This window comes from Lontra canadensis, unplaced genomic scaffold, assembly GCF_010015895.1.
Source record: "Lontra canadensis isolate GAN:19392208 unplaced genomic scaffold, GSC_riverotter_1.0 scaffold106, whole genome shotgun sequence".
NCBI classification, from domain to species: domain Eukaryota; kingdom Metazoa; phylum Chordata; class Mammalia; order Carnivora; family Mustelidae; genus Lontra; species Lontra canadensis.
In genome coordinates this window covers 539,052-566,913 of record NW_022631100.1, presented here as the reverse complement: position 1 = coordinate 566,913, position 27,862 = coordinate 539,052, and the positions used below count along the sequence as shown (strand labels likewise).

Below are 27,862 nucleotides of genomic sequence, written 5' to 3'. Positions count from 1 at the left end.
ACTGGAAGGGAGGCAGAGCCCCAGCCCCTCACCCTCGTCCTGCTCAGCACACTGCCCCGGCTGGGGTAGACACCTGCCTAAGCTGCTGGACCCGTCTTCCCACTTCAGCCAGCGGGGCCAAGGGCAGGGAAGCTGGCCTTGCCTGGGGCAGGGATGGCTGCCAGACCAACAGATTTCTTAGGGAGGGGCTCTATGAGGCTCCCAGCTTCCTAATTGTTTGCTGAAGGGGAAGGTGGGTGAGATTCATTAGCACATGTGTACACATTTGCTCGCACTGTGACTCACTTCCCTCGGGAGCAGGCCCTCGCATAAAGGGTGACGGCTGCCTGGCCTCCCAGCGGCAGGTGTCGGACAACCCTGTGCAGCTCTGCCCTGCGTCTCCCGTGTCCCCCATGGAGCCCACAGCCATGTCAGCCCCGGTGGCCAGAGTAGCCCGGCGGCGGGCGGCCGCAGAAGGTCTTGGTTCCCACCAGAAAGCCATGAAGTACTTGGGCCAGGACTTCGAGAGCCTGAGGCGACAGTGCTTGGACTCAGGAGTCCTCTTTAAGGACCCAGAGTTCCCTGCGTGCCCGTCTGCCTTGGGCTACAAGGATCTGGGGCCACACTCCCCGCAAACCCAAGGTGTCATCTGGAAACGGCCCATGGTGAGTAGCCAGGCCTGCTCCTGGATGTCAGATGGGACAGAGGGCTGTAGCTTCTTCAGGCAAATAGCTGAGGGAGAAGTCCTTATTTGAGGGAGAAATCATTCTTCCAGGTCTGTATTTTAGAACAGTTCCCCCGCCCCCTACCCTCACCCTTCTTTAAAGCCTTTTTGGAGGCAGCAAGGGACGGAGGGAAGAGCACTCCTGGACTTTGGAAGCAGACAAGTTAGATTTGAACCCCAGCTGGGCCTTCCTTGCACAGGTGACCTCTATGAGCCTCAGGTTTCTCCTCGGTGAAATGGTGCCCGAGGGCAGAGGATGGAGAACCGTCCTTCCCAAACCTCGGCCCGTGGCCTCCTACTCCATGACCCTTGTCACGTGGTCTGAGCTGCGGGCTCGGAGCCCTTCTGCAGGGTGGGTGTGAGCCCAAGTGAATCAAGGGGTCTGTCCTGTGTCTGGTACACAAAACGAGCCACAAGGGACTAGGCTCAGCGGCTCCTGGCCAGGCCCCTTTTGTCTCCTCAACCATGATGGGAAAACTGAGCCGTGGGACCTGTCTTCTTGGCAGTGGTGGAAGAGGGAGCAGGAGGACAGAGGGCTCTTCAGATGTGGTCAGGACCACGGGCCAGCTCCAGCTACCTCTGCCCCTTTGCTGTTTTCCCCACCCGGTCTGCACACGGTTGCCACAGCTGGAAGGACCCCTCCACCCTCCGCCCTGCTCCCTGCAGCCACCATGGCCCACCTTCCTGTCCCCCTGAAACCTGTGTGGTTAATCTGAGGTGTGGGCAAAATCCGGACTGAGAATCAGTTTCGGATTCTCGCTTCAAGAGGGGATTCAACGGGCAAGTGTGTTTTGTGCAGGGGGCTGCCTGGACCTGGGTGGGGGGTGGTCAGGGAGATGCAAGGAGTGAGCTCTGGTCCTGACTCTGGTGGAGATGGTGGGGAGACAGGCACATGGGTGAGGTGTGGACACCCTGGGAAGAAAGATGGAAACGCTTCACGAGGACAACCACGAGCCATGGGATCCTGGGGTGTCAGGAGGTTGCAACCCAGTGGACCTGGAGGACCCCAAGGAGCCCGGGGCAGGAGAGACAGGGATGAGGACACTCCACTTGGCCCTAAGGAGATCACTTGTTCCATTGCGCTTTCCCTCCCCACTCTGTCTCTCCTCTCCTTCCTTCCTTTGCTTATTCTAATTGCGGTAAAACGAACTTAACGAAAGACCATCTAACCATGTTAAGTGTGTGCCAAGAGCATTTCCACTGCTGCAGCCGTCCTATCACCACCTCCAGAGAGTTTATACCCATTCATGAATCCAGGGGCCTGTGGGTTGCTTCCACCTGTTGGCTGTTACGGATCACGGTTTTACGAAGATGCTCTTCAAATATCTCTTTGAGACCATGCTTTTGATTCTTCCGGGTATCTACGCAGAAGTGGAGTCACTGGATCATTCGGTGATTCTATTTTTGGTGTTTTTTTTTTTTTAAAGAAACAAAATGCAGGGACACCTGGGTGGCTCAGTCGATTAAGTGTCTGCCTTTGGCTTAGGTCATGGTCTCAGGGTCCTGGGATTGAGCCCTGCATCAGGCTCTCTGCTCAGCAGGGAGCCTGCTTCTCCCTCTCTCTCTGCCTCTGCGCCTACTTGTGATCTCTGTCTGTCAAATAAATAAAATCTTAAAAAAAAAAGAAACAAAATGCATTTTCTTGGTTTCTTTTTAAAGAAAGTTTAAAAAAATTTTTTAAAGATTTTTATTTATTTATTTGACACAGTGAGAGAAGGAACACAAGCAAGGAGAGTAGGAGAAGGAGAAGCAGAGACTCCCTGCTGGGCAGAGAGCCTGATATGGGACTCCATCCCAGGACCCTGTGATCATGACCTGAGCCGAAGGCAGATGTTTAACGACTGAGCCACCCAGACGCCCCGTTGATCTGTGTATCCCTGCTGATTAGTGATGTTGAACATCTTTTCGTGGGTCTGTTGGCCATTTGGATGTCTTCTTTGGAGTATTGTCTGTTCGAATCATTTGCTCATGTTTAAATGGGGTCATTGGCTTTTTTGTGTCCCTGGCTGCGTTTGAGGGTGACATCTGACTTTGTTGGTCTCAGGGGACTTCACACCAGCACTGTGATGACCCTGCTTCTCACAAAGGTGTTAACTTTGCCCTGTCCCAAGAGGAAAGCAGATGGGATCTGCTGAATATGTATGTGTGGATGCTTTTGCCCTCTTGATGATAGAATGACGCTTGAAACTTAGATGTTTTCTGAAATCATAAAATTTGGCATCCTGCCCCTTCCAGTTGTTTTTGCCTATTTTTGCCCTACTCTTCTAAAAGATTAAAAAAATTATTTGCGAAAGGAAGAGGGAGAGAGGAAGCACAAGTGGGGGAGCAGCAGACAGAAGGGGGAGCAGCAGACAGAAGGAGAAGCAGGTTCCCTGCTGAGCAGGGAGCCCGAGTGGGACTCAATCCCAGGACTCTGGGATCATGACCTGAGCCCAAGGCAGACGCTTCACCAACTGAGCCACCCAGGTGCACCCATTTTTTTTTCTCCTATTTTTTAAGCTGCTAAATGGAAGGTCTGCTTGGGCTCTTCTTCTAACAGTGGAAGATAGGTTGGCCCAGATTGAAGACCTCAGGGTCAAGCTTGGGATCTCATGACTCTACGGTGATGTTCCCAGTGGCATTGGGCAAGAACAGCAGCGCTGTTGCAGACTCCATGGCGGTGTGTGAGACCAACGGAGCTCTCCGCAGAGCCCTCTCCATTCTTGGCTTCCCCATCTCGCCATGTACATGGCCAGCCCTGGCCTGTGGTTTGAGGGCTGCCCGGTGTGCCTGGGCCCAAGCACGGCCCAGTGGACGAGACTTTTCTCTGTGCATTTCTGTCATTTGATGAGTGCATTGATCTTAAGGAGAAATGCAGAGAGGGGAGCAAGGTGGGTCAAGCACACCAAACGGACCTGGCAGCAGCCAGCCCAGGTTAAGGGAGACGTGGAGGGTGTGACTGTTGGGAGATAAGGGTTCGGATAAGGAGACCAGCCTTTGTCGGGGGCGGCTGCCCTTCTTCCAGCCGCTGCTCTTGACTGATGAGCTGGGGACTTTCAGTTCAGCCGTATTTATGTGCAGGTCGCGTGTGCATGTGGGCGCAGAGCCTCGGAGGAGCTCTCTCTGGTCGGAGGGAGACAGTAGGACAGTTGGGGGAGAGCGCGGACTCGGGCATCAGCTGGATCGGGATTCTGGTCCCTTCCGTGCTGTTCACTGGCCTGTGATGCCATGTGATTTCCCGAGTTCCCTAGGACTCCATTCCCTCACCTGTAAAAGGGGAGAAATAGCATTATCTACCTTGTGGGGTTTTGCATGGCGCCTGGCACATAACAGAGCTCAGTACTAGGAGTGTCTCTGTTATTCATGTCAGAGGGGGAAGCACACATATGACGACGTGCATGGGAGCTTGCGGAGGAAGCAGTTATACCTGACGGTGGAACGGGGGCCGGTCAGTGATGTGGAGGTTCAGACATTTGAGTAGGGCTGGGAAGGAGCGGGAGCAGGAAGGCCCGGGCAGGCTCTGCGCCTTTGTTCAGGGTGAACACGGCCTGGGAAAGGTGGTAATGAGAGAGGGAGTACAGGGGGAGATGGAGGTGAGGCGGGAAGCTCCAAAGGGTCCAGGACCTGAAGGGGCAGGGATGCCGGGCTGTGATGTGACCATAACTGTGGCAATGGTGACCAGTGTAGCAGCAGCATGGGGTGTACCGTAGTCCTGGACCAGAGCTCCCAGAATGGCCCCGGGGGAGCATGGTCACTGAGAATGTGCCGTCCCAGTCACTTCCTGCCTCGGACTCAACACGGTGCCTGGGGCTCCCCCGTGCCCTGCGTCAGGGGCTGGCACAAGCCTGAGTAATTTGTGTCTGTGTCTGTGTCTGAGTTCCTTACCCACAGGGCAGTAAACATGATTATGGAGAAGACACGAACTGCTTATGAAGGAGGAAGGATGGGGCATGGGAGGCCCCCCCTCCCAAAACACTCTGCTTGCCACTTTCCCCTGCATCCCCCCCGCCCCCCCGCCAAGTGCGGGTCCCACAGGCAGGACCTGGTGACTGGGAGGGCTTTCTGTGGGCTCTAGAGGATGCACAGGACCTGTGAGTCACCGCGCTTGTTGGTTGGTATTTCTGGGTGGAGGTGTTTTGAATTATGCTAACAAATGATGTGAGGACAGGAACATCCCCTTGTCTATAAATCACTCTGTGCCATTCTGCCTATAACCCGCGAAATTGCGGCCAGCCTCATGAACCAGTCTGTCTCCTGCACCAGATGCAAGATTGTAGCCGAGCTCATGGACCCGTTAGCTCTGAGTCGCTGAGGCTGGCAGCATGTGACCTATGTCAGTGACGTGGGTGGCTGATCTGTGCAGCTCCCGGGAGCCATCAGGGGGATCGTCATACTCCGTGGCTGGGGTTTGGGTGATGTCCCAGGAGGGAGTGCCTGGTGCGTGGTGTTGCCGTAGGACGTGGAATCATTTAGAGCACTGAGGACCCTGGTGGAGGGCTCCCTGACTCTGAAGGGCGAGCAGAGCAGAGGGAGGAGAGGATGATGGAGGAGGAGTATTTAGAGAGGTGGGGGTACTGACAAGGGCAAGCAGGGATGCAGAAGCCAAGGGAGGAGAGCTCCAGCAGGGGCTAGGAGGGAGGGGGCAATCAGCACCTGGGGCAACGGTTCTCCCTCTGTGGTTCTGGTCGAAGGTAGAAACCAGATTTCAGGAGACTGATGGATGAACGGGTGATAGGAGAGGACACTATTTTAAGAGGGTTTTTAAGGAGCAGGAGTCTGTGAGACCCCATTCAGAATGTTCTCTTCTCTTCCTTCCCAACAAAGCCGCATGTTCCAGTTCCAAATGAAATTTAATATGATTTTTTTGTCCCTCTCTTTTTAAAAAAGGATGTTATTTATTTATTTGACAGAGAGAGAAAGAGGGTGTGCATGATTTGGGGGAGCAGCAGGCAGAGGAAGAAGTAGGCTCCCCACTGAGCAGGGAGCCCTATGTGGGGCTCGATCCCACAACCCTGGGATCATGACCTGAGCCGAAGGCAGACACTTCACCGATGGAGCCACTCAGGCGCTCTGCCCCTCCCTTTTTAATTATTAATTTCCCAAATCTCTCCACCTTCTGAATTTGCAGCTTTGAGAACACCTAGCTTGGCTGACGCTGGGTCTTGGTCTAAATTGCCCTGGAGATCACAGAAGCAGGAAACAAAGGAATAGAACGGAGGGTCCGCCCACGGAGGGCTGGCTGAAGATAGCAGAAATTAGGATGAAATTCTAAGGCTCGCTCTGTGCTGGGAAAGGAGGTACAATACATTTGTGATAAAAACGGATGTACATGTCAATGCTTTTATGAGAACAGACAGTTTCTGAAAGAATACAAAAGAAATGTGAGCCGCGAGCACTCTGAATGCAAGCGATTTCGGTTTTATGGGCATTATTTACTTAGACTTTTTTTTCAACTTATGTGCATATATTACTTTTTCAACAAAACACAAGTGAATGAATTTTTCTTACTACTTGGAAGAAAAGAAAGCCAGCAGGAAGTCACTGTTCCTGCCCACTTAGACACGAGCTGGTGGCACTGTGCAGGGTGTGGGGCTGTCACTGCAGGACCCACGGTCTGCAGCGCAGGGCGGGATCCGAGTTCCTGGTGCTGGCCCCGCCACCGGCTTCCCCGGCGTTCTGATGCACTTGTGGTCAGTCACAGGGGCCTCTTTGCTCCTTGAAGACCCACGACTGCCTGTGGCCGTCTGCCTGGGGTTAGCCGGACACCCCTGACGGACAGTCTAGGAGACTTTCTGACCGACGGGCAGGCATCCTCTCCCGCCCGGAGAGCCTCCCAGACGCACCCCTCCCAGGCATTTCATGTTCCCTCTTTGTGCACAAGCCCGCAGCCGTTGTTATGCACTTGGCTTGTCTCTGACTTCCCCGTGAAGGTCAGTCCGGGTTTCCCACACAGGATGGACGCACTTCGAGTGTGAGGCCTGTGCTCTTCTTCCCTTCCGCCGTCACCCTCGTGCCTGCCCCGTGAGGCTATGTGTGCAGGGTGGGCACCCAGCAGTCGTGCTGGGTAAACAGGGAAGAAAGTGCTTGGCAGGGCCCCAGGCCGGCGCCACCCTGACGGCCCTGAGCGCGGGGAGCGCGGGTCAGCTGCGTGAAACGCCCCCTGCCCCCGACACCTCACTCAGCGTCAGCTGGGGCCGTGAGCACGTCATCGGGGAGTTAGCGAGCGAGCGCACAGCATGTAGTTAGCCTGCGGAACAGTGATCTAATGCTCTCTGTGCAAACCGGGGTGTTGTCTGAGAAGGAGGTCGTGTTCGAGCACATCAGCGCCAGCCTCTGCCCTTCTCTGGCCGCCGCTCACACCGGCGCTTGGCGTGGTGTGCACAGTCACACCGATTTGGGTGGACAGTGAGGAGGCAGGCTGTGGCTGCTGCGGCTGCTGCCCTGGACCCCTGCCTGCACCCCCCCCGCACCCCTGCCCTGCACCCCCATCTTGCACCCAGGCCCCGCACCCCCACCCCCCACGGCCTCCTCCCTTTGCTGGGCTGCAGAGTGGTCAGCAGTAGTGTGAGGGACTCACAGTAGGTGACTTGGCCTCCTCCAGGCTCTGCTCTGACGGTGGAGCTCCCTGACCCCAGCTGCGACCAGTGTGGGGTGTCTTGTGACCCATGTTTTGTCCCCCTTGCTTTCAGGAATTGTGTCCCAGCCCCCAGTTCATTGTGGATGGAGCCACGCGAACAGACATCTGTCAGGGGAGTCTGGGTGAGTTACTGGGGACTATCCGTCTGGGGCAAGGCTGGCTGTGTGTGTCATGAGTAATGGGACTTGATGTCCCGTCTGCGATATTGTGTGTGTGTCTGTGTTTCTGAGACGGTGCTCCTTGCATGGGTCTGCAATGCTAGAACGTGGATCCCCGGGGAGATCTCTCCAGGCCACTGAACCCCCTTCCACGTGGGAGCAATTGGCCAGGATTGTAGGCACGCATTGGACAGCCGTGTCGGGCGGTGCTTGACAGTTGTTGCCTGTACGTGGACACAATTCACCGGATGGAGCAGCCACGTCTGCACAACTGTGGGCTGGCCCAGCAGATGCTTTAAAATGAGTGAGAAAACAAGAAACCCGTCTTCCCAGCCGAGCTCCCTTTTGGGAGCCCGGGATGGTGGCAGGACTAGGCCCAGAGACGCAGGCACTGGAAAACAATCCTACCCGTGAAGATCAACAAACAAAGCAAACAGAAGTTCAGTGTCCACGCGGACCTGAAAACCCTGTCCTCTCACAAGGGTGCCCTCCTTCCTTTTCCTCCTCATTCCAGCCGAGAAAACTCGTTCTCTTCCGCCTGCTGGAAGCCTTTATGAATCCGAAATTCACAGGCATTTTATTTCAAATGCTTCCCACGTTCTGGCCTTAATGAGCATCGCTCGCAGATACCCCCTCGGCCGAGCTCGCAGAGTGTGAGTTGAGAGCTGTGGGAATGTTCCGGGCACCCCACACGGTCATGCTCCCGCTGCCCAGAGCCACGGCCTCTGTGTCCCAAGCCCTTGCGCCATTCGAGTCGTTTGTGCGGGGCTCACAGTGTGGGGGGACTGGGGTGGGGTGGGGTGGGGGCAGGGCACAGCATCCTGGCCCTCCTTGTTCTGCCTTTTTACTTTGAGCTCAGTGTTTAACCTAATTAGCATGTGTCTCAGGGAAACACAGTTCTGAACGTACGCTTTTAACAGCTTCTTGCTACAGATGTTTTAACTTCGGAAAAGCTATTGAATAAGTGCCTTTTAATTGCTGGCTTGCATAGAGGTTTGAATGGTTTTGAACAAGGAGGAAAGAGGGCTTCGGAGGAGCCTGGGTGTTGCCATGGTGAGTGCAGGCGGCTGGCCGGGCACAGAGGGACTCAACTGCTCTAGAATTCAACCTGTGGGAAGGAAGTGGGGCCACCAGCAGGAGCCCCAGGGTCAGCCCTGCTGCATGCTGGCTTTTTCATGAATGGAGCAGAAGGGGGCTGAGGGCCTGTGGCCGGGAGCGAGGCTCGGGCAGTGGAAATGTGGCTGCTCCTGGGTGTGGGGGTGCCGGGGGTGCCGGAGGTGCTGAGTCACAGTGCCGTGAGTCAGCCAGGCTGCCCTGCGTGGTGGGTGAGGTGAGGGTTCCCCATCAGAGAGCAGTGCCGGGTGCCCCTTGGGGAGACAGGATGCACTGCCAACAATGTGTGTCCAGAGCACTTGCGTCTGACACCACATAGTGGGGTCTCCTCCGGGGTTAGAACATGTTCATTACTCTTACTTGCTGTTATTTTACTACTGTTTTGAATTCATGACCTTAGACACTGGGAAGCTGTGCTGGGACAAGTCCGCTTCCTGCCTCCCATCCTCGGATGCCCGCTGCCCAGTGTGTCTGAACTGCTCCTTGTCCCGTTGGCTGAGGAGGCCACAGAGCTCTGTCTCTTCTGCTGTCAACGACAAGTGTCGTGGCAAATGCTGTCCTGTTGCGTGGGGGTGCTTGTCATCGCGTGCCAGCAGTGGTCCTGGTGGGCGTCTGGCTCCCTCCTGCTCAGCCAGACCATCCTCCCAGAGGCGGGAGCCCCTTAGCAACCATCAGAGGTAGTGTTTGGCCAGAGCCCAGGGCCTGGCTTTCTTTTGGAGACGTGATTTTAGGTGCATAAAGCCTGGGAAATCTTCGATGCTGAAGATTTGATTGCTCCCAACAGCTGTGTGGAGAATGGGGCCTATGCCCTCTTGTTGTGGGGCTTGGCCTCTGCCAGAGGACAGCGTGGCTTTGGCTCCATACCAGGAGCTAAGTGGATGTGTTTCAGGAAACATGGGCCAAACAGAAGCCCCCTGGGTCCACAGGGCTGGGGCTGAGGAGGGGCACCGTGCTGGTCCCAGCCTCTCCTTGCTCCGTCTCCTTGGGGGACCCACAGCTCACCCCATCAGCATGGCCTCCGTAGATGCTAGGAAAGCTCAGGTCTCTGGGATGGGGTAGGGGTAGGTGCATTGTTCCCTGGGGGGAACCTGGGCAGAGGGCTGAGGGGCATCCGTGGGATGGAGGCTGGCCACAGAGGAGGCCAGGACTGTAGAGTGGGGCCCTGAGAACCCAGTCCAGCTGCTGTCTCCCAGGTCAGAGGTGTCCAGCTTTGCCTCTGCAGGGAAACTTCTGCAGGGGTGCAGGCAGAGATGAGGGCTGGAGGTGGCATGGTTTAGAGGGAAAGAAGAGTGGTATAGCTACGGGGCTCGGAGGGCCTGTAGGAGGCCTGGTGGTCACCCTGAGGTGGCTTGGTGCAGGCAGAGCCGAATCACGCCGGCCTGTGAACCCCATGGCACGCCGAAGGTGGATTTTGACAAACAAGCCCATATGAGCAGGTTAGCATCCATGTCAGGGCTGGACGTGTGGTGGCACAGTGTTGCTTGCTCCCCTGGACAGTTCCCTGCCTGCAGCCTGTCTCTTGCTGACTGTGACCTGTCTCTGAAAGGTTCCCCTTTCTTTTGGATCAGTGTTTCTCATTGGATCACCTTTTTGGGTGGTTTCTTACTTCTTAAAGGCTGGCCCGTCTCCAGCCTCCCCAAGATGGTGCCCAGACATGAGGAAGGCCAGAGATCCCCTGGGTGATTCCCGCGGTTGTTATGTGATCCCACTTAGTTATGAGGTGCTGTCTGCCTGGAGAGAGTGTGAGACCCGCAGGCCAAGGGCTCAGTCCCACGAGACTGTCCCCCCATATCTCAGACTGCAGGCTCCTGTTCCCATTGTCCTCCCCCGCACCCCCCTGTGCTTCTGACCCATTAGCTGCAGATGGAGGGCCTCACGACCCGTCCCTGGGAAACATCTCACTCCCCAGAGCACGGGTTCCTATCAGAGATCCAGCTCAGGCACAGCCAGATGGAGGAGAGGCATAGGATGAGGTCTGGGGAAGGGGCGCTGATTGCCCAAACCTGCACGTGTGCGCCAAGGAGCACTGTGAGCCCCGGCCTCTGGGTATTTCTGAAGGCTTCATGACAGAGGCCTGATGGAATCAGGAATCACCACTGCTGATGGGTCCCAGGGTCAGGGGATGGGGTGGCTCTTAAATGTCCAACCCACTCACCGGGGTTGGTTTTCCTGGCAACCATTTGAGTCACCTAGGGGCTTTCTTAAGCCACTCGTTAACATAACAAAAGAACTGTGCTTTCTCCCACCGTGCAGAAGAGAACTGCCTAGCCTCTCTGGAGCTCTGAGCCCAGAAGCAGATCTAAGACCCAGGCTGCGTTTCTTTTTATAAATCACAGTCTCCAGGGCTGGCTGGTACTTATGCCAGAGCTGTCCTTGGGATCCTGGGTGGCCCTAGGGGGGTGCAACTGTGCAGGGTCAGGCCTGTTCTCCCCTAGGGGGCTCCCAGGCCCAACCCTGCAGCCACCACCACTCTGGGGAGGGACCAACCTGCCTGGATCTCCTTGCCATCAGTGGATGCAGACGTCCCTGAGGCTGCGGTCTCCCCTCCTTTCTGCCTCCAGGCTCTGTGCCACCCCCACAGCCCCCATGAATGCTTCCACTTTGGCTTCATCTTCAACCTAGTAGTGGTTTTACTGTTATTCCTGCTCCTGTCACTGATCAGCCTCATGAAGGGGCTACTGCAGAGATCCCAGCCCTTGACCTCATCTCTGTCCCTGCTTCCCTCGCCTGTAATTCAGCCAATGGCCCAGGGGCAGCTCTACTTCTCCTCTTGGCAATTAGGAAGTGCCCAATAAGCTGGACCCTGAGTTCTTGCTACCTATGATTTATAATAACACTAGGTGTTCAGACCTAAAGGGAATTTCTGATTTAGCACTTTCTTTTGTAACAAAGCCTAACTCAGGATGACTGTCTCTTGGTGGACTTAAAACCAGAGCCCCTCATTGTTAGGGCTCGGGTCTGTTTGCTGTTTACTGGAAGTCCTGAGGCCTTAGGGTGGAGGGGGTGGAAGGTTCTAGGCGGTCATTATTTAAGTGTAATTTAAAAAAATCACTTTATTGTTTTAATAACTATTAAGCCCATTACTTGTATTACCTGAATAAAACGTAGGAAGAACAAATCTTAGGTAGTTCCCTGACTTTCCCAGAGGTCAGTGACCCAGGACCCCCCATTCTAGCTCTATCGTTAGTCCAAACTCTAACCCATAGCCAGATCTGACTGGAAGGTGGCTGGCGAGGAGGGACTCGTCCATCAAGGTATTTCCCAGGTTTTCCACCCACTTTACTCGCCATCAAAAACCTCTTGTATCCAAACACCTCTTGGCTGCTTCTGGCAATTAAAACTATGGTCCAAGGTCAAAGCCATGTCCCTATGGAGAAGAATGCAACGATCATGCCACAGGCTTCAAGGCAGGTCCCCAAACAAGTTCCTGAAATGTTCTGAGCAGCAGAATAGAAGTCCATCCCCCTAAGAGGACTTTGAAGGGGCATGTGCTGATTTGGATGTGTTCCTGAACCGACAGTCTACTCACGCCTGACAGTCCCTGGCAGGAATCCAAACACCCCCCTTGGAGCCCCGCACTTGCCTGAGTGCCAGGAGGACCTGTGCAATGTCCTGAGTGAGGCAGATGAAAAGAAAATTAAGCTCTCCAGCTGGGCAGCCCTGTTTGATGTCAGCAGCTAAGGGACACGGAGTTTCTGTGCCTTGAATTGTAATGTGTGAGGAGTGTTCTGGGTGGGTGGATGGAGACAGCTCAGCCGGGAGCGAGAATGTCAGAGGGGCTGCGAGGATGCGTGTGTCCTGTGGGGTGGATGTCGGAGGGGCTGCAGAGTGGTCACTCTGTCAGATCCCTCCGGGGCCTGTGCTGGGAAACTTCACTCGTTATCTCTCCTGCTGCAGATGTTGGAGACATGGGAGCTGTCATGCCCAGTGCATGTCCTCTTGGGCTCCCCATTCCCACAGACCGGGAGACTCAGGAGGAAACACACATGGGCCACTGGGCATTGGTTCCAGACAAATCCATAGAGTTATTCAGACACTTGCTATTCCTTAAGCCGGGCCCCACTATGTGTCAGCCTCCTCCTGGGGGTGCCAGACCAGGAATCCACATCCCTGCTGGCTGGAGGGCCCCGGGAGGTCACCCCGGGAGGCCGCCAAAGGGCTACCCAGTAGCTGCTGCTCGGGTGGGTGCTGTGACCCGGTGCACAGAGCTTAGGTACTGTCCAGTCTTAAGGAAAGACAAAGAGACAGAGTGACTCGTGGCTGGAGAGAAGGGGCAGGTGGCTGAGCCGTGAGGTCTTGCTGGGGGAGGGAACAAAGAAGCCACCGCCCAAGGGGAAAGGCCAGGGCATCAGAGTTTGCCTGGAGGGCAGGTTCTTGGTGGGAGCAAAGGGACGAAAGCTGGAGACATGAGTGGTATCCGCACTGTCTTCTTTCTTTGCGTTCTCCACCCCAACCATTGGTGCTTAGGGGTGGAATGGTCAGGGTCCTGGGATGTCGCGGCGGGCAGAGAACATCCCGTCCCAAGGATGGGACTTTGAGTGACGCAGCAGGAGCCATCCGTGACCTTCAGACATGGGAGGATGATGGGGCATCTGACCCGGAAGGGGGCGAGGTGACGTGGGCTGGGCGGAGCAGGGCGCTAAATGTCAGACTGGGCAGGGACGTGCAGCAGGCCTGACCGGTGTGTCCCTGTGACTGGGTGCAGGTGACTGCTGGCTGCTGGCCGCCCTTGCCTCCCTAACCCTGAATGAAGGGCTGCTTCGCCGCGTGGTCCCTGGGGGCCAGGATTTCCAGCAGAACTATGCAGGGATCTTCCATTTTCAGGTACTGTGCCTGGGGCCCATGGTGACCCTGCAGCTACGTGGGGGTCGGGATACAGCCAAAAATCTGGTGTCTCTTTGGACTCCCTCAAATCTTTACCCCTGACGGCCAGCTGCTGACCTGAAGCCTTCCCGAGGATATAAACCGTGGAGTCAAGCATGTTTCATAGCTCAAGCGTGTTATACGCTGTGTTCTTAGCATAGAGCAAGTCAGAGAAAAGAAAATGTTGTTAAGAAAACTGTAAGGAAGAAGACACCCATGGTTCAGGAAGGTACTTTATGTGTCAGCGAGCCCTTGCTATTCTGACCGTGTTGTTTGGGAATCCTTCCCATGGGCTTGGGTCCCTCCCCACATCCCCAAACCAGAGACCCCCCACGTGGGCGCCTTTGGTTATCACTCACACGCTGGATGCCGTGTGTCCTGTGTTCTCTGGCCTCTCCGGTGGGTGTGGACGGAAGACACAGATCCTGCTCTTGGGGGGGCTTGGAGCTCGGCCCTCCACATGGGGTGCTATCTGAGGGGCCTCCGCCACGTGTCCCCTGCCCCCCAGTTCTGGCAGTACGGCAAGTGGGTGGAAGTGGTCGTGGATGACAGGCTGCCCACCAAGGATGGGGAGCTGCTCTTCCTGCACTCAGAGACGGGCAGCGAGTTCTGGGGAGCACTGCTGGAGAAGGCCTACGCCAAGTGAGTAAGCGGTACAGGGCTGGGAGACCCCTGTGTCCCCAAGGACGGCACCTGCCCCACCCTGAACCCGGGGTGCCTGGCTGCGTTCCCCCAGCACCTGGACACTGGGGCCAGGAGCTCTCGGCTCAGCCCTGCCCCCATGAGGGTGTGGATCAAGGTGGGGGGTCAGCCCTATAGGTTCTTGGTGCCTCCCCATTCTCCTCCTTTAAACCCCAAAGTCAGTTCCTAGGTTAAGGTGAGTTTTTCAAAGAGCCATGACGAGGAAGGAACAGATGCACTTTGATGCTGAGGCCCCATCCAGCTCTCACCGCCCCCTTTCTGCTGGAGTTCCATGCAGGAAGCCTTCTTTGTGGGTTCTCCTGATGCATGTCGCCTACCCTGTCCTGCAACCCCATACCTTTCCAGTCCTCTTCCCGGAGCGAGCCGCTGGGGCACTCTTTACCCATGGCTGCCCAGGGTTCCAACCCTCAGGAACCCAGGAACCCAGGGTCTGTGCTGGGAAGGCTGCACTTGGCTTCCTACAGGACTTGGAGGTGGGGGAGGTGGCTTGGTGGGAGGTAGCCAGAGCTCCCTGTCAGCCCAAAGCAAAACTGGCAAAGGGCCCTCTCTTATCTTCCAGCCCACTCTGCATCCTAGCACCAGCCCACGTGGGCCCCTCCTGTGCAGATGACACACATTTTCTTTCTTTCCCTGCAGGCTCAACGGTTCCTATGAGGCTCTCACTGGAGGGTCCACGGTGGAGGGGTTTGAGGATCTCACTGGAGGCATTTCTGAGTTTTATGACCTGAAGAAACCCCCAGCGCGCCTGTTTCAGATCATCCGGAAGGCCCTCCGCGCGGGGTCCCTGCTGGCCTGCTCCATTGACGTGAGTCTCCCTGCTTCCCACTGCATGGCAGGGAAGGGGCCAGAGCAGCATCTGGGGCTGAGCTATGGGCAAGTCTGAGGATGGAGGGGTCCCAGACCTTATTAGTGGGTAGGAAGTGGATACATCGTGGGAGTCGCAGTCTGCAGTGCTAGGGAATGACCCAAGAACGGAGATCTGACCCCTGGATCCCGCATCCCACCTTTGCTGCCCCTTCCCTGCTCAGTGATCGTGAAGCTTTAGGAAACAGATACATGGTGGGTGGGGGGGGTACCCGATGGAGTTGGAGATCCCTGAGAAGAAGGGGAGCGGATCTGGAGCCAGGGTGCATGCTGGTGGTCTGGGCCCCAGGGCGGCATGGACACTGGAGCTGGTGTGTTGTTCCTGCCCCTGTCTGTCCCTGATCTGGTGGCCTTGGGCACGCAAATAGCACGTCTCTGCCAAATCTCAGTTCGAGGGTTTGCCTGGTGGGGAGACGATGTGGGGCCTAGAGAGGGGCCTGCGGATGAGGAAGGGGGAGACACAGGAGAAGCAGTCTGGCCCAGAGCGGCCATCCTGGATAACTGGCCTTCTTCAAGCGGCAGGGGGTCATTCGGGGACCTGAGGTGACGTCCCCGGCGTCTGGTGGCATTTAAATCCTGTAAGTCATGCTCTGGCCCCGAGCCACATAGCCCCTGCCTGGAGCTGCAGGCCTGTTCAGAGGTCACTGAGGTCACCATTGCACCTGCACCCCAGTGTCCCCCAGCAGCCAGCCCCGACGGGGTCAGAGTCAGGGTCAGGGTCAGGGTCATCCTCTGTGGACTTCATCCCCAACCAGGTCTCCAGTGCAGCTGAAGCAGGAGCGGAGGCCACCACCTGCCAGAAACTGGTGAAGAGCCACGCCTACTCCATCACTGGGGTCCAAGAGGTAAAAGCTGGCGGGGAAGGGAGGGTAGCAGGTTGTGATACTGCACGCGTCCAGGTCACCACAGAGAGCCTCCCGTCCGCCGAGGTCCCTCCCTGGCTGCCCAGGACGCCACCCGCGCATGGGTCCCTCTTGCTCATGGGCCTTTGGACTCTTCCCCCACCGGGAGACGGAGCCCGTGGCCTGTCTGTGCCCCAGCTCCCTGGGCTCCAGCGACATGCAGATGAGACGGGCTTGGGGTGGGAGGACGGTTTTGGAGGAGGTTGTAGAGATTGTTCATTAGATTTTATACGCGGGTTAAGAGGTGCATGTGCACAGGTGGAAACCCTTAGGACCCCAAAGGGGATAAAGGCAGTGATGTCGGCTCCCCCAGGATGAGGCCCAATGGGGAAGGAGCGGTGCTGCTCCTTCCTCTCCAACCCAAGCAGAAAGCATGCGCTGTAGTTTTCACGACGTTTATTTACTATATTCTGAGCACTTGGAAAAAGCGTTTGCAGTGACTTACAGTGACGTGTGCAGACACAATCAAAACACGAAGCTGAAATCCACCAGACAATGCAGGCGAGAGACAGGGCTGCCCTTGAAAAATGAGCTTTGCTCTGGGCTTCCCGACAGCCAAACAAAAAGGGAAATGAGACGGGATCTCAGTTTTTGTTGTGTATAAAAACCGCACGAGTGTTGTAATTCACAAACACGCTCTTCCGTAAAGTCATTTCCCAAGCAGACACTGAACACACGTGTGTAAGCGTGGGCGAGGGCATGACGGAGGACACGGAGGGGAGTAGGACACCCAACACCTGACATCCTTTGTGTGAGTGTGTGTGTGAGGAATGTGAACATGTGGGCTCTAGCGAGTGTTCAGCAAGTGGCCGGGGAAGGCAGTAAGTGTAAGCTTCCAGGTGTGTTTGCAGACACACTGTCTGGGTGCCCATGCCCCCTTCACCACGTCCTGACCTCAGGTGACCTGCGCCCTCTGCGTCTAGGATTCCTGAGCTGTCCCAGAAAGGTAGCCACGGCACCGAGCTCCTGGGACGGCCGCAGGGCTTCAGGGCGGTGATGGTGTGTTTGCAGTGTTTGGCCCCATGTGTGCTTCCTCCAGAGGGTGGTTCCCAAACGCTAGCCACCGTGCTCTGTGTGATTATTGTCATTTCATCTGGTGCGTTAAGAGCTCAGTGAGTCTTAGTCAACTACAAAATTTAAGTGCATGTTAAAGCCGACACGAACTTGTTTGTGAGCCAGACACATGGTTTGTGGAAAACAAACCAAATTGTGGAAAACAGAGCAGTTGGCCACATCTGAAAAACATGCATTAAAACAAGGGTGTGGCTCTTTGGGGACATTTGGAAAGTGTAAGTCCTCAGGGAGCAGATCGGGGGGTGGTGGTGGACATGGGGTCACAGGCTGTGGGGAGGACGCAGGGACTGGGGCAGATGTGGGGGCATAAGGCAGGTGCTGGGGCCTGGGGCTGGGGGTGGACATGGGGCGCGGAGGGGGGGTGGGCGTGGGACAGACGCGGGGGTGGGGGGAAGGTGTGGGGGCCTGGGGCAGGGTGTGGATGCGGGAAGTAGGGGGTGGACGTGGGGGATGCAGTGGGGGGCAGGGGGCAGGGGGCAGGGGCAGATGCGAGAGGCGGTCACGAGGGCATGGTGGGGGGGGGTGCGAACGCGGGGGTGCCGGGCAGGGGAGCCCAGCAGCTCAGGTGCTTCCCCATGTGGACCTTGCAGGTGGATTTCCGGGGTCGTCCCGAGAAGCTGATCAGACTCCGGAACCCGTGGGGCGAAGTGGAGTGGACAGGGGCTTGGAGTGACGAGTAGGTTCTTGGTCCCCATCCTCACCCTGTGCTGTGGAAAGGCGGCTCACAAAACACAGTGCTTATGAGACCTGGGGCCCCGTGAGCACGGCTGTGTTTTTGGAGCCCAGCAGCCGGGTCAGGAAGGAGAACTGGGCTCCTGCTCAGCAAAGCATGCCGCACGCGGCTGGAGTCTGGCCTCTGGGTCTCTGCTTGGCCTTTGCAGGCTTGGCAGCTCTGTCTCTAGAATGTTTTCCTGTTTCTTACCTGCCACACAGTGGTGATGCAAGGGAAGGCTGGACCCGTGAGATCCGGCACCTCCCACTGCAGACTGTCTCTCAGACATCTCTCAGACAAATGCCAAGCCCCCAGTGCCCAGTTGAGGAAGCAGGATCCGGCCCTAGGGGCCAGCTGGTGGCAGGCAGTGGCGGGCATCTGGGAGGGTTGCTCGCTCTTTCCTGACAAGGTCACAGGGGGCCAGGCAGGCTCCCCTCACCCAGGCCTCCTGCCACTGAGGAAGCACCTGGGAAATGGGGGGTCCCTAAGCGCTCGGGAGCCACCCTGTGCTGCCCGCCCTTGCCCGCCAAAATGGCAGGACATGGCCCATCACCACACACTTCCCTTCAGGTGTGTGCCACAGAGAGAGGTAGGTCCTGAGGGCAAAAGAGGCTGATTCTGCTAGTCACATTGGAGCAAAACCCGAAACCTCCTTTCTGCCAACTGCCCGGGAAGGGTGCCCCAGCCGAACGAAATCAACGCTCTGACTTTTGGCCATTTCAGCTGACAGCTCTTTAGCAAGCTGCCCAGAGGGCTTCTGTGACCCCATCTCCTTCCTTGACACCCCCCCCTCCCCGCCCAGTCTCTGAGAGGCTGGGGCAGGTGCGAGGGGGGTGGTGTCGGTGGGCGAGGGCTGAACTCCAGCAGCTGGAGACACAGCTGGGACCATTTTTGTAGCAGCCGGTGGGGCAGGAGGATGCGGGGTCTCTGAGCCACAGCTCTAAGTCAGCCCAATGTCCACTTAACTTAAACAATCTCAATTTTTCTTAGGCTCAAAACCCAATTGGGAGATTTGATTCAGATCCAGAATTCTCTAACTTGTCCCTACTCTTTGTTTACAACAAGCACATTCTGAGATTTGGGTCTGATGGGTGAAAGTTTCCCTGAGCTGAAGGGGTCCTGGGTTCCCTCCTGCATGATCCCTGTGGTCCTGTGTGGCTAGACTTTCCTGGGGGAGGGCGGGGCTCATGGTTTGCTGAAGGCATCCAGGGAAGGGACATTTTTATACCATTCGGTTCCTAGACGCTACACACGTATTTCAGGAGACTGAGCTTGGTAAAGGTCAGGCAGGAGGCCGGAGACGTCATTTGAATATACGTCTATGACATATATGGCCATCGCCACGGAAAGGCCATAACAGTAGGCCTCAAGGGTGACATGACTTCAGGAAAATTGCTGCCCGACTGGGCCTGATGGCTGTTGCTGGTGGCTCGGGAAACGGATGGTCCACCTATGCCCAGAGAGGGTCCAACTCCCCCAGGGTCCTCACCTGAGGGATGAGCCAGAATGACAACCAGCCCATGGACCAGGGGTGTACACCTAACAGGCACCCTAATCCCTCTTCTCTTGGACCTGCAGCCCTGTCACGGAGTGTGGGAGTTTCAGCTAGAAATGAAGGTTCCCTGGCAGTGAAATTAAGGCAATGTCCCAGCTGCATGACTGCGGTCCATGTTGTCGGTCCGCATCCCTCCCGGGACATGTGTCCCCCTCCCCCACCACTGCCCACCTGCTAGGGTCTGGCTCATGACCATCTCGGCCCTCCGGGGGCTGTCTAGCTTCAGGAAACTGTGTGCTGCAGCGAACCTTTCACAAATGACCACCTTTGCTTCTCTTTTTAAAGATTTTAATTTTACGATTTCTTCCAGTGCCCCCGAGTGGAATGACATAGACCCCAGGCAGAAGGCAGAGCTGGATAAGAAAGCGGAGGATGGCGAGTTCTGGTGAGCGTGGTCTGCAGGAAGTTGTCCTTCCCAGCAGCTTCACTCCCCCAGCAACCAGGGTTTCAGGAAGCCCATGTGGCTCCTGCTGGGGGCGTCCTTCTTCTCCCCCTTTACCCTTAGGCTGTCCGACCTCAGGGACTGCATTGTCCCTGTCCCTGCTGCCCTGCCTCCCCCACGAGGCAGAGCACCAATCCCATCTCACCAAGCTGGGCTAAGCCACGTGACAGGGTGACTTCCTTTGTGGGTGGGCTAGGACAGATGACAGGGACGTCCCTTGAACATGACATGGTTTAAGGACATCTCTGCTGGGCAGACTTAAATCGGAGGACTTAAGTCTCTGCAGATTCTGAGGTGCCTGGCCCCGGTGGCAGGGGCCCATTTACTGTTCTGTCCCTCTGCCTGGTCGTTAGACGTGCGAGGGGCACTCTCTAATAAAACAGAGATGCCAACGGTAGCCAGGGACTTTGACAGTGGCCCCGTAGACATGACAGGGTCAGAGCTGGTCCCTTGCTCTGTCCTGGAACCTGCCCTGTGAACCCAGAGCCCTCGGATCCTTCTGTCCCCAGGATGTCATTTTTGGATTTCCTGGAGCAGTTCTCCCGGCTGGAGATCTGCAACTTCTCCCCAGCCTCCCTGAGTAGCGAGGAGCTGCACAAATGGGACCTGGTCCTGTTCAACGGCCGCTGATGCGGGGCGCTACCCCTGGGGGCCACACCAACTTCCCAGGTGAGGTGGACGGAGGGCTGCGGGGCCCCAAGTCCTTTTGGCCTGTCCTCCCTGGGCTGCGCAATGCCTCGGCCTGTTCACTGGCTCCTGGTGACTTGCAGGGGCCCAGCCTCTCCCTGGGCTTGGAGGCCAGGACGGCAGGGTGGACAATGGCTCTGCAGCCCCCAGCTGAGGCCGGAGCTCAGCCAACAGGGTTCTGTAGTTTCCACGTTTCCCCCACCTGCCCCTGCCCCCCAAGGATGCCTCGTGCTCACCGTGCTCCTTTCTCACTCTTCTCCCAGTCCCTGCTGGACACGCATCCCCCTGAGATGCATGGACCCTGTGTTGCTCCAATAGATGGTGCCATGCTAAGTCTGTGTGCCCTAGCTGAACCTGGAGGGTGGGGTAGAGTGGCCTGAGCTTGGGGGTCCGGGATGGCCACTCCTTCCTCCTATGGGAGCCACTGGAGCTCCACCTCAGGAGGATATCTGGGCAACCCCTCCCTCTGCCCTAACTGGGGGGCCCTCATCTCACTGTGGGTGGGGAGTCCTCCCCGGTTCCCTGGACATCACTGACGCATCCGGCATAGGCTCCTCTCGGGTTGAGTCAGCTGAGGCAGCAGGAAGAAGATGCTGAAAAACCGACCCACCTCCCGAAGGAGAAATGAAGGAAAGCAAAGCCTGCTCCCTCCGCCCCCAGCCCCCCAGCCCACCCAGCCTCCCCCTCCCGGCTCTGACGCTGATCACTGCAGGGCTGCGCTCTGAGTCATAATAAAATCCCATGTTCGTGCAGGCTGGGTCCCGACCACCGTGCGTTTCTTCTTCACTCCCCACCCCGCCCACCGTCCAGCCCAGAGCGCCGCGCCTGGAGCAGCTTGGCCCATCAGCTGCAGGGCCCTGGGAGGCTCATTTCCCCCCTGCGGCGCTGTTGCTTGGTCTGCTCCACGCAGGGTTAACGCCCACCGTGCAAGCCGCTGTGTAAACCCGTGGTGCTCTGTAAGTGTAGGGCATTATTTTTGTAGCTCATTCTCTTCCTCCAGTTCTGTTAAGGATTAAACAAAAAAATGTAGGAATTGCCATGACGTTGCACTTGGAAGAAATTAAAATATGTTTGCCATTAGCGAGCGCCTAGAAAATGGGTAGGAAATGGGCCCGGATTGCTTTGGCAGCGCGGAGCCATCGGGGGCGCCCCTGAGGTATCCGCCCCGAATCACCGTCTCACCCCCATCGGCACAGTCACCTAGTCACCTAGCTGTCTGGAAGGGACCGACTGTGCCTGCCCTTTCATAATGATGTTCTGCACGTCCACCTGGGAAGCTGCAGGGACTTGACCTTGCAGCCCACGCTTGTGCCCTAGACAGACAGTCTGGACGTGAAGGCTCTGGTGGAGAGGTGGGATTGAATAGGAAACGTTCTGGTTAAGTCCGTGGTTCTTGGTCTCCTGTGCATGCCTTGTTATCTCATCGAGTTGGTCCCTCATTTAGGGGATGTGAGGACCAGCCCCACAGGCTGTCCTCCCCTGGGGCACAGCGGTATTCAAAACCGCTGAGGCCTGTCTTCTTCATTTACGCACTGCCGCCTGATCGTGTGCCCTCCCCTGACCCGCTGGACCTCTCTGTGCCTCGGAATGTGTAGTCGCTGTTTTGAAAGAGTTTTAAAAAGTTCTCTTTGAAGGGAAGCTATCTTTTAGAGTACCCATTGGTGGTGTGGCTTGTGTTCTTTTAAATGATCTCTCATGCATATTCAGTGACTTACCAGGGAGGGATGGTGTCTCAATGCTTCAGCATCTGGCTGAGGGGCAGAGGGTCAGCCCCCACGGCTGGAGGGGACAGATGCCCACCAGACCGGTTGTCTCCAGAGCCTGTGAGCGGAGGCCTTCTGGGACGTGACTCCCCCCACACCTCGAGATATTCCTCCCTGAGAGGGGCTCATCTTCACGGGCCAGGAGCTTAGAACTGGAAGACTTGGGGGTCACTCGTGAGCATCCCAGGGCAGCCCTGGGCCATCAGACCCCGAGTATTCCCAGTCAGATGGCGCCGTGCAAAGTTTCCGGATGCCGCGGGATGCGTCTGCCAGTGTGTGGGAGGGGAGGGGGGAAAGGAAGGAGGGCGTGCTCGCCATGCTGTGAGGAAAACTTGCCCAGGCCCACTTACTACCAGTTGCGCCCTCTCTGGGGCGACCAAGGCTCTTCCCTTGTGTTCTTTCCCGCCTCCTCACCCCCCAAGGGGGAAACCACCCCCCAAGGGGGAAACTACCCCCCGGCGACCTCCCGGAGACCTCCAGCCACTTACTGGACCAATCCCCAGTTCGGAATCCATCTGGCCTAGGTGGATGACAGCCAGGAGGGGGACATCGACGAACCCCACTGCACGGTGCTGCTGGGTCTGATGCAGAAGAATTGTCGGTGCCAGAAGAGGATAGGACAGGGCACGCTCAGCATCCGCTACGCTGTCTACAAGGTACTTGGAGCTGGGTCACTCTTTATCGCACATTGGATGTCTTTGGTTGGACGCTGTTGGCCGGGAATCGGGGTGCATCTTTCCTGTCATTTGAATGGTCCTCATCAAGCACTCTTCTTGCCCCCCTGAATGCCTTTCCCATTGGCCTTCCGGAGGTCTGAATTCCACTATTAGAGAATCATTCCTATGGCTCACATTTCTGCTCTTAATATTCAGACGTGGAATTCCTTGAACTCTGCCTGTCATCAAGGGCTCAGGTTACTGCAGTCTTTAGACTTCCCAAGTCTAGGCTTCTCAGCGGACAGGAGCCAAGAAAGGGGGGGGGCACAAGGCATTTGAAAGTGGAAGGGAGGCTGGAGGTGGGAGGCTGTAGACTCTCCTTTCCTCCCGAGCTGGTCGACCTTGAGACAGGCAGGCATGGCTGGGGCGAGGGACCCACACAGCCACCTTTGGTCCGGGTGCCTCTGGCTTGGGGACCACGGCCCTGTCCAGGCTGTAGTGCATCTCACAGATGTGTTGAAGCAAGGCCTTTGGGGCTCAACAAGCCCAGCCAGGAACAAATCACAATCTACTTTTTATACTGACAAAGACTCCTTGTAACAAATTCCGGAGGGATTCATGGTGGCTGTCGTTAGGTAATTTTGTGAAGAATGCATTTCTTGAGAAAGATACAATTTTAATCAGGAAGAACAAGAACCAGCTGGAGGCCCAACACCTCAGTATACATTAATGCATGATGAAGAAGCGTTGTGGTAAGAAGCCAGTTGCCAAGCTCGTACCCCCTGTGGCCCCTTTCTTCCCTCCACCTTGGAATTTACAGTTTTAGAGTTCAGGATGTGGTACGTGCGTCTCTCATGGTGGAAGAAGGCATGTTGAAACCTAATCCTGGCTTGATGGCGGGAGAAAGAATTTCAAATAAATACGCTCACTTCTCTCCCAGCTTGGCCCTTCCACCCCACCTAGAGCCTGATGTCCCCAGACCAGATCCAGCTCACGAGGACGAACCCCGGGAAGGCGCCCTGCATGCATTCAAGAGCATCCACCTGGAATCATGGGGGGCACCTGGGGCTGTAGGGGGCACCTGGGGTCATAGGGAGCACATGGGGTTGTAGGGAACACCTGTTCGTAAGGGGGCACCTGGGGTCATAGGGGGCACCTGGGGTCATACGTAGTACGTGGGGTTGTAGCGAGAACCTGGGGTCATAGCGGGCAATTGAAGTTGTAGGGAGCACCTAGGTTGTAGGAAACTCCTGGTCATAGGGGAAGTCACCTGGGGCCGTAGAGGCAGCTGGCATTGTAGGGGACACCTGGGGTCATAGGGAGCACCTGGGGTTGCAGGAAACACATGGTCATAAGGGGGTACCTGGGGTCATAGGGGACATCTGGGGCTCTAGGGGACATCCGGGATCATAGGAGGCACCTGGGTTGTAGGAAGCACCTAGTCGCAGGGGGGCACCTGGGGCTGTAAGGGGTACCTGGGGTTGCAGGGGCACCGTTCTGTGACCCCTATAACTTCCTACTAAGGCTCCGTGTTTGCAATCTGGACACCTGTGTAGGTCACCAATTGGGGAGCAACCCTGATGCCCCAAGGCTGAAGAGCCCCGCCTGTCTGCCCGCTCCCTGTCACCTATCATTTTCCTGCTGTGACCACAGGCTCAGGCCAGGCAGGCTTTTTCCTGGGGCTTGGGATCCTGTATTTCTTTCCACGGGCCTCGCCGTTCTGGGTCTGGGTGCCGGCATGTAGGTCTGGGAGCTGTTAGCTCTCATCAAGCTCCAGCTCATCCCTCCTGAACATGTGGGGTCCTGACCAATTACATGCCTAGAAAATAAAAAATCCAGCCCCTCCCCCTTCAGACTTCCAGAGTAAAGTGATCTCAGTTGGCCTTGAGTTCACCCAGGACAGTCTGTCTGCAGGATGTGGGGAGGGTCGCAGGGCATGGAGGGCGAGCCTCGCTGTCGTGGATGACTGCTCTTTCCTTCTGCTCCGCAGGTCCCCAAAGAGGTATGTGAGCGCTGACTGGGGTGCCTTCCTTTGGGAAGATGTGGCTTGGTGGCCTCAGAGGGAAGCGGGTTCTCCTACACACTCTGGTGAGCCAGTGACCCTGGCAGGTGGCAGAGATGACGCTGGGTCCCACCCCACTGCCCCCCCCCGGGGGGGGACAGTGGTGACCTTTGCCCCATGTGCCTGGTGGAGGGCATGCCCCGGGGTCCTCTAGCCACAGGAACAAATGTCCTGATCTCTGGTAAGAAAAGGAAGAACCAACTTTATCTGATTGGCTCTGGGCCCTTCCGTGTTTCCTCAGTGACACAGCATCATGTCACACTTAATATCCAGGGTTTCCTACTGACACTCCCCTGGCTCCCCTATCCCTGGCTGGTAGAAGGGAGAGCCCCCACAGGCAGTGCCTCTGGGCAGGGGAGGAGGCCTGGCCCGTGGGAGCCAGTCTCCCCGGGAGCCCCTCCGTGGCTGCACCCTGCACCCCTCTGGATATGGAGGCTGCATCCCAGATGTTTCACTGCAGAATCTCGGGGGTGATTCCGGCCTGCAGCTGAGGTTGGAAACCACGGTTCCATGGTGGGCCCCCTCTGGGGTTGACTGTGCTAATGACGTGGGGGTGTGCCTTTCCCGTGGCATCGTACCCCCCACTTCGCTGGTCCTCATGCTCCACCAGCTCTGTGGCATGTGACGAGGGGGCCCACATTCTCAGGACCCTGTTGGTGCCGTGGGCCACCTGCCTGCTGGCTCCCAGACTCACGTTACATGTTATGAGCTCACGCGGAGGTAGTATGGGTTAGAAAATCATCCAAATCCGTGTCAAGTCTGGGGTGGTGGCTCCCATCAGAAACGTCCCCTTCGCGTGTGAGGGGAAGGTCACACACAGGCACAGTGGGCTTCCCGGGGTCCTTCACGCATCACCGTGGGTCCCGTGAGCTGTCACAGGCTTGTGAAAGCTGCTGTGAAAGCTGCTGGCCCAGCCCCAGAGTTCCTGGTGCTGTGGGACTGGGGTGGGCACTTCTAACACGTCCTCCAGGATGCTCAGGCCAGCCCTCGGCCCACACTGAGGGCCACCTGCTTTTGACCCTGCCCAACCCCACACTGTTGCTGGGCCCTTGCCCTTGTGGTGTCCCTGGAAGGAAGGATGGAGGGATCCCTCTTGTCTCAGTGTCCTCCGGTTCCATGCTGGGCCCCCAACAGGGCTTTCTAATCTGCCTGCACCCCACCCCCGCCCCTGTAACTGGGAGAGCCCCTTTCTGAGAGAGTGCACTTCCCTACTTCAGCTCCACCGAGTACCTGCCCCTAGGGACCCCTATTTCCCCCCTTGCTGTGTCAGGGATGGTGAGAATGACACGTAGCTCTTGGCTCCATAGTTTCGTTGTTCCATAACACCTAGCCCTTGGCCGGGGCCCTGCTGGCCACCCTTCTAGCATTCTCCCACCCAGAACATGGAAGTTTGCGGGGCGGGGGAGGGGGGAGGTGGAATCCCAAGCGTGGAGGCTGCCCTTGGACCTGGGTCAGCAAGAGCTGACTGGAGACCCCCCGTGGAGTCCTGACCCAGGGTGCTGGGGGCACGTGGCCCCGCTTTCCTCTCCTGCTTAGCAGACCTGTGATCCAAAGCGGGTCTGTTGACTATGGCTGGATGCCGTCCCCTCCGGGGTGGGTGTTCCAGGTCACCCAGAAGTCACAGCCCTGCAGCTTCTTAGCACAGGCGCTCCAACACAGGTGGCTTGAGGAAGCCACGGGAGGGTTAATCACTGTAATGACAGCCTGGGCACCCTGCTGTCACTAATTAGCCCATGTCACACACCAGCCCCTCCCCCTACCAAACACAAATGTCACAGGGCTCATCCTTCCTCCTCAGAAAGCCCGGAGCTGGGGGGCCTCCCAGCCTGACTGCCCCTGCCTGCCAGCTGGCAAAATGGTTCCCCAGAGGCAGAGGCAAGTAGGCCCTTCTGTGCTCTTGCCTGAGGAGCAGGACTTCAGCCCCAGGTCTGAGCTGGGGGCTCAGGGCTGCCTGGTTACCGCCGCAGAGAAGGGTCTGTGGGATTGATAGTGGGGGGTTGGTGAGGGCAGATTCCCAGCGAGGAGCACCGTGAGCGCCCAAGACTCTGCTCCGAGCTCCCTTTGCTTAACCTGGGAGGGGGCAAAGGGGCGGCCACTGCGGCATCAGGAGGTAGGTGCCTCACATGGGGCCTGACACCAGAAGTGCCCAAATACACCTGCCGCTAGATACAGGCACGTTCTCAGCAGAACCCGGGGCCTCCCGGGGCTTCACCCAGCATTAAAAATCAGCCACCCCCAAAGCAGAGCGTAAGACTGCACTCTTGAGCCATTGTCGTCCATGATTCTGAGGGACACTGACCCTGCTCTGCTTTGCTCAGCTTCAGAACCCTTGGGCCAGAACTTCTTCCTGGGCTGCCAGCCCGTGGGAGGTGTCTGGCCGGCTGCAGCTGCCCCCGGGGGAGTACAGGACGGAGACTTCTGCCTAAGGGTGTTCTCACGGAAGGCCACAGCCCTGTGCATGCCCTGTCCCTCCGCGGTGCTGGCTGGGCTGAGGGTCCGAGTGGGGAGGCAACGCGCGACCTGGAAGGTTCAGGGCCTGGGTCAGAGCTGCCGCGTCCCAGACAGGATCTGTAAACTCCCCGTTCCCACGGGTCTTCTGCTCAGTGTCCCCTTCCTGCCCCCGCGGGTCTGTGGGACCCCAGGCTGTTTGCTTCCAACTGTTCAATGCTGGGCAGAGGGACTCCCTTCAGGAGGGATGGCCCCTGGGCCCAGTGAGTGGGGTCCAGAGAGGGGGGCCACTTCTTCTGCACCCATGATAAACCCATGCACACACGTGTGCACATGCCACACCCATGCATACCCCCCCACCGCACACCTACATATACATGCACATCATACCACATACCCTGTGTGTGTTTGCACACACGACCTGGGGGCTTGCTGGCTCATTGTCCAGAGGCCGTGTCTATAGGGATTCCCAGAACTGGGTCCCCTCCCCCAGTGGTGAGAGAGAATCCCTCAGAGTGTGGCCACCAAGGCGAACATTTCAG

At 57.1% G+C, this 27,862-nt stretch overlaps 1 protein-coding gene across 1 annotated transcript in view; it reads left to right on the top strand.

Moving 5' to 3' along the window:
- The first annotated feature begins 407 nt into the window (after positions 1 to 407).
- LOC116855794 (calpain-8-like) overlaps positions 408 to 27,862 on the top strand; it is a 42,246-nt gene continuing 14,791 nt past the window's right edge. Inside the window, 14 exon segments of the mRNA XM_032838811.1 lie at positions 408 to 644; positions 7,372 to 7,441; positions 13,296 to 13,414; positions 13,962 to 14,095; positions 14,792 to 14,960; positions 15,775 to 15,864; positions 17,586 to 17,671; positions 19,573 to 19,647; positions 20,214 to 20,329; positions 20,332 to 20,373; positions 22,635 to 22,810; positions 24,801 to 24,812; positions 27,191 to 27,275; positions 27,278 to 27,326. Coding sequence (XP_032694702.1) covers positions 408 to 644; positions 7,372 to 7,441; positions 13,296 to 13,414; positions 13,962 to 14,095; positions 14,792 to 14,960; positions 15,775 to 15,864; positions 17,586 to 17,671; positions 19,573 to 19,647; positions 20,214 to 20,329; positions 20,332 to 20,373; positions 22,635 to 22,810; positions 24,801 to 24,812; positions 27,191 to 27,275; positions 27,278 to 27,326 — 1,460 coding nt within the window.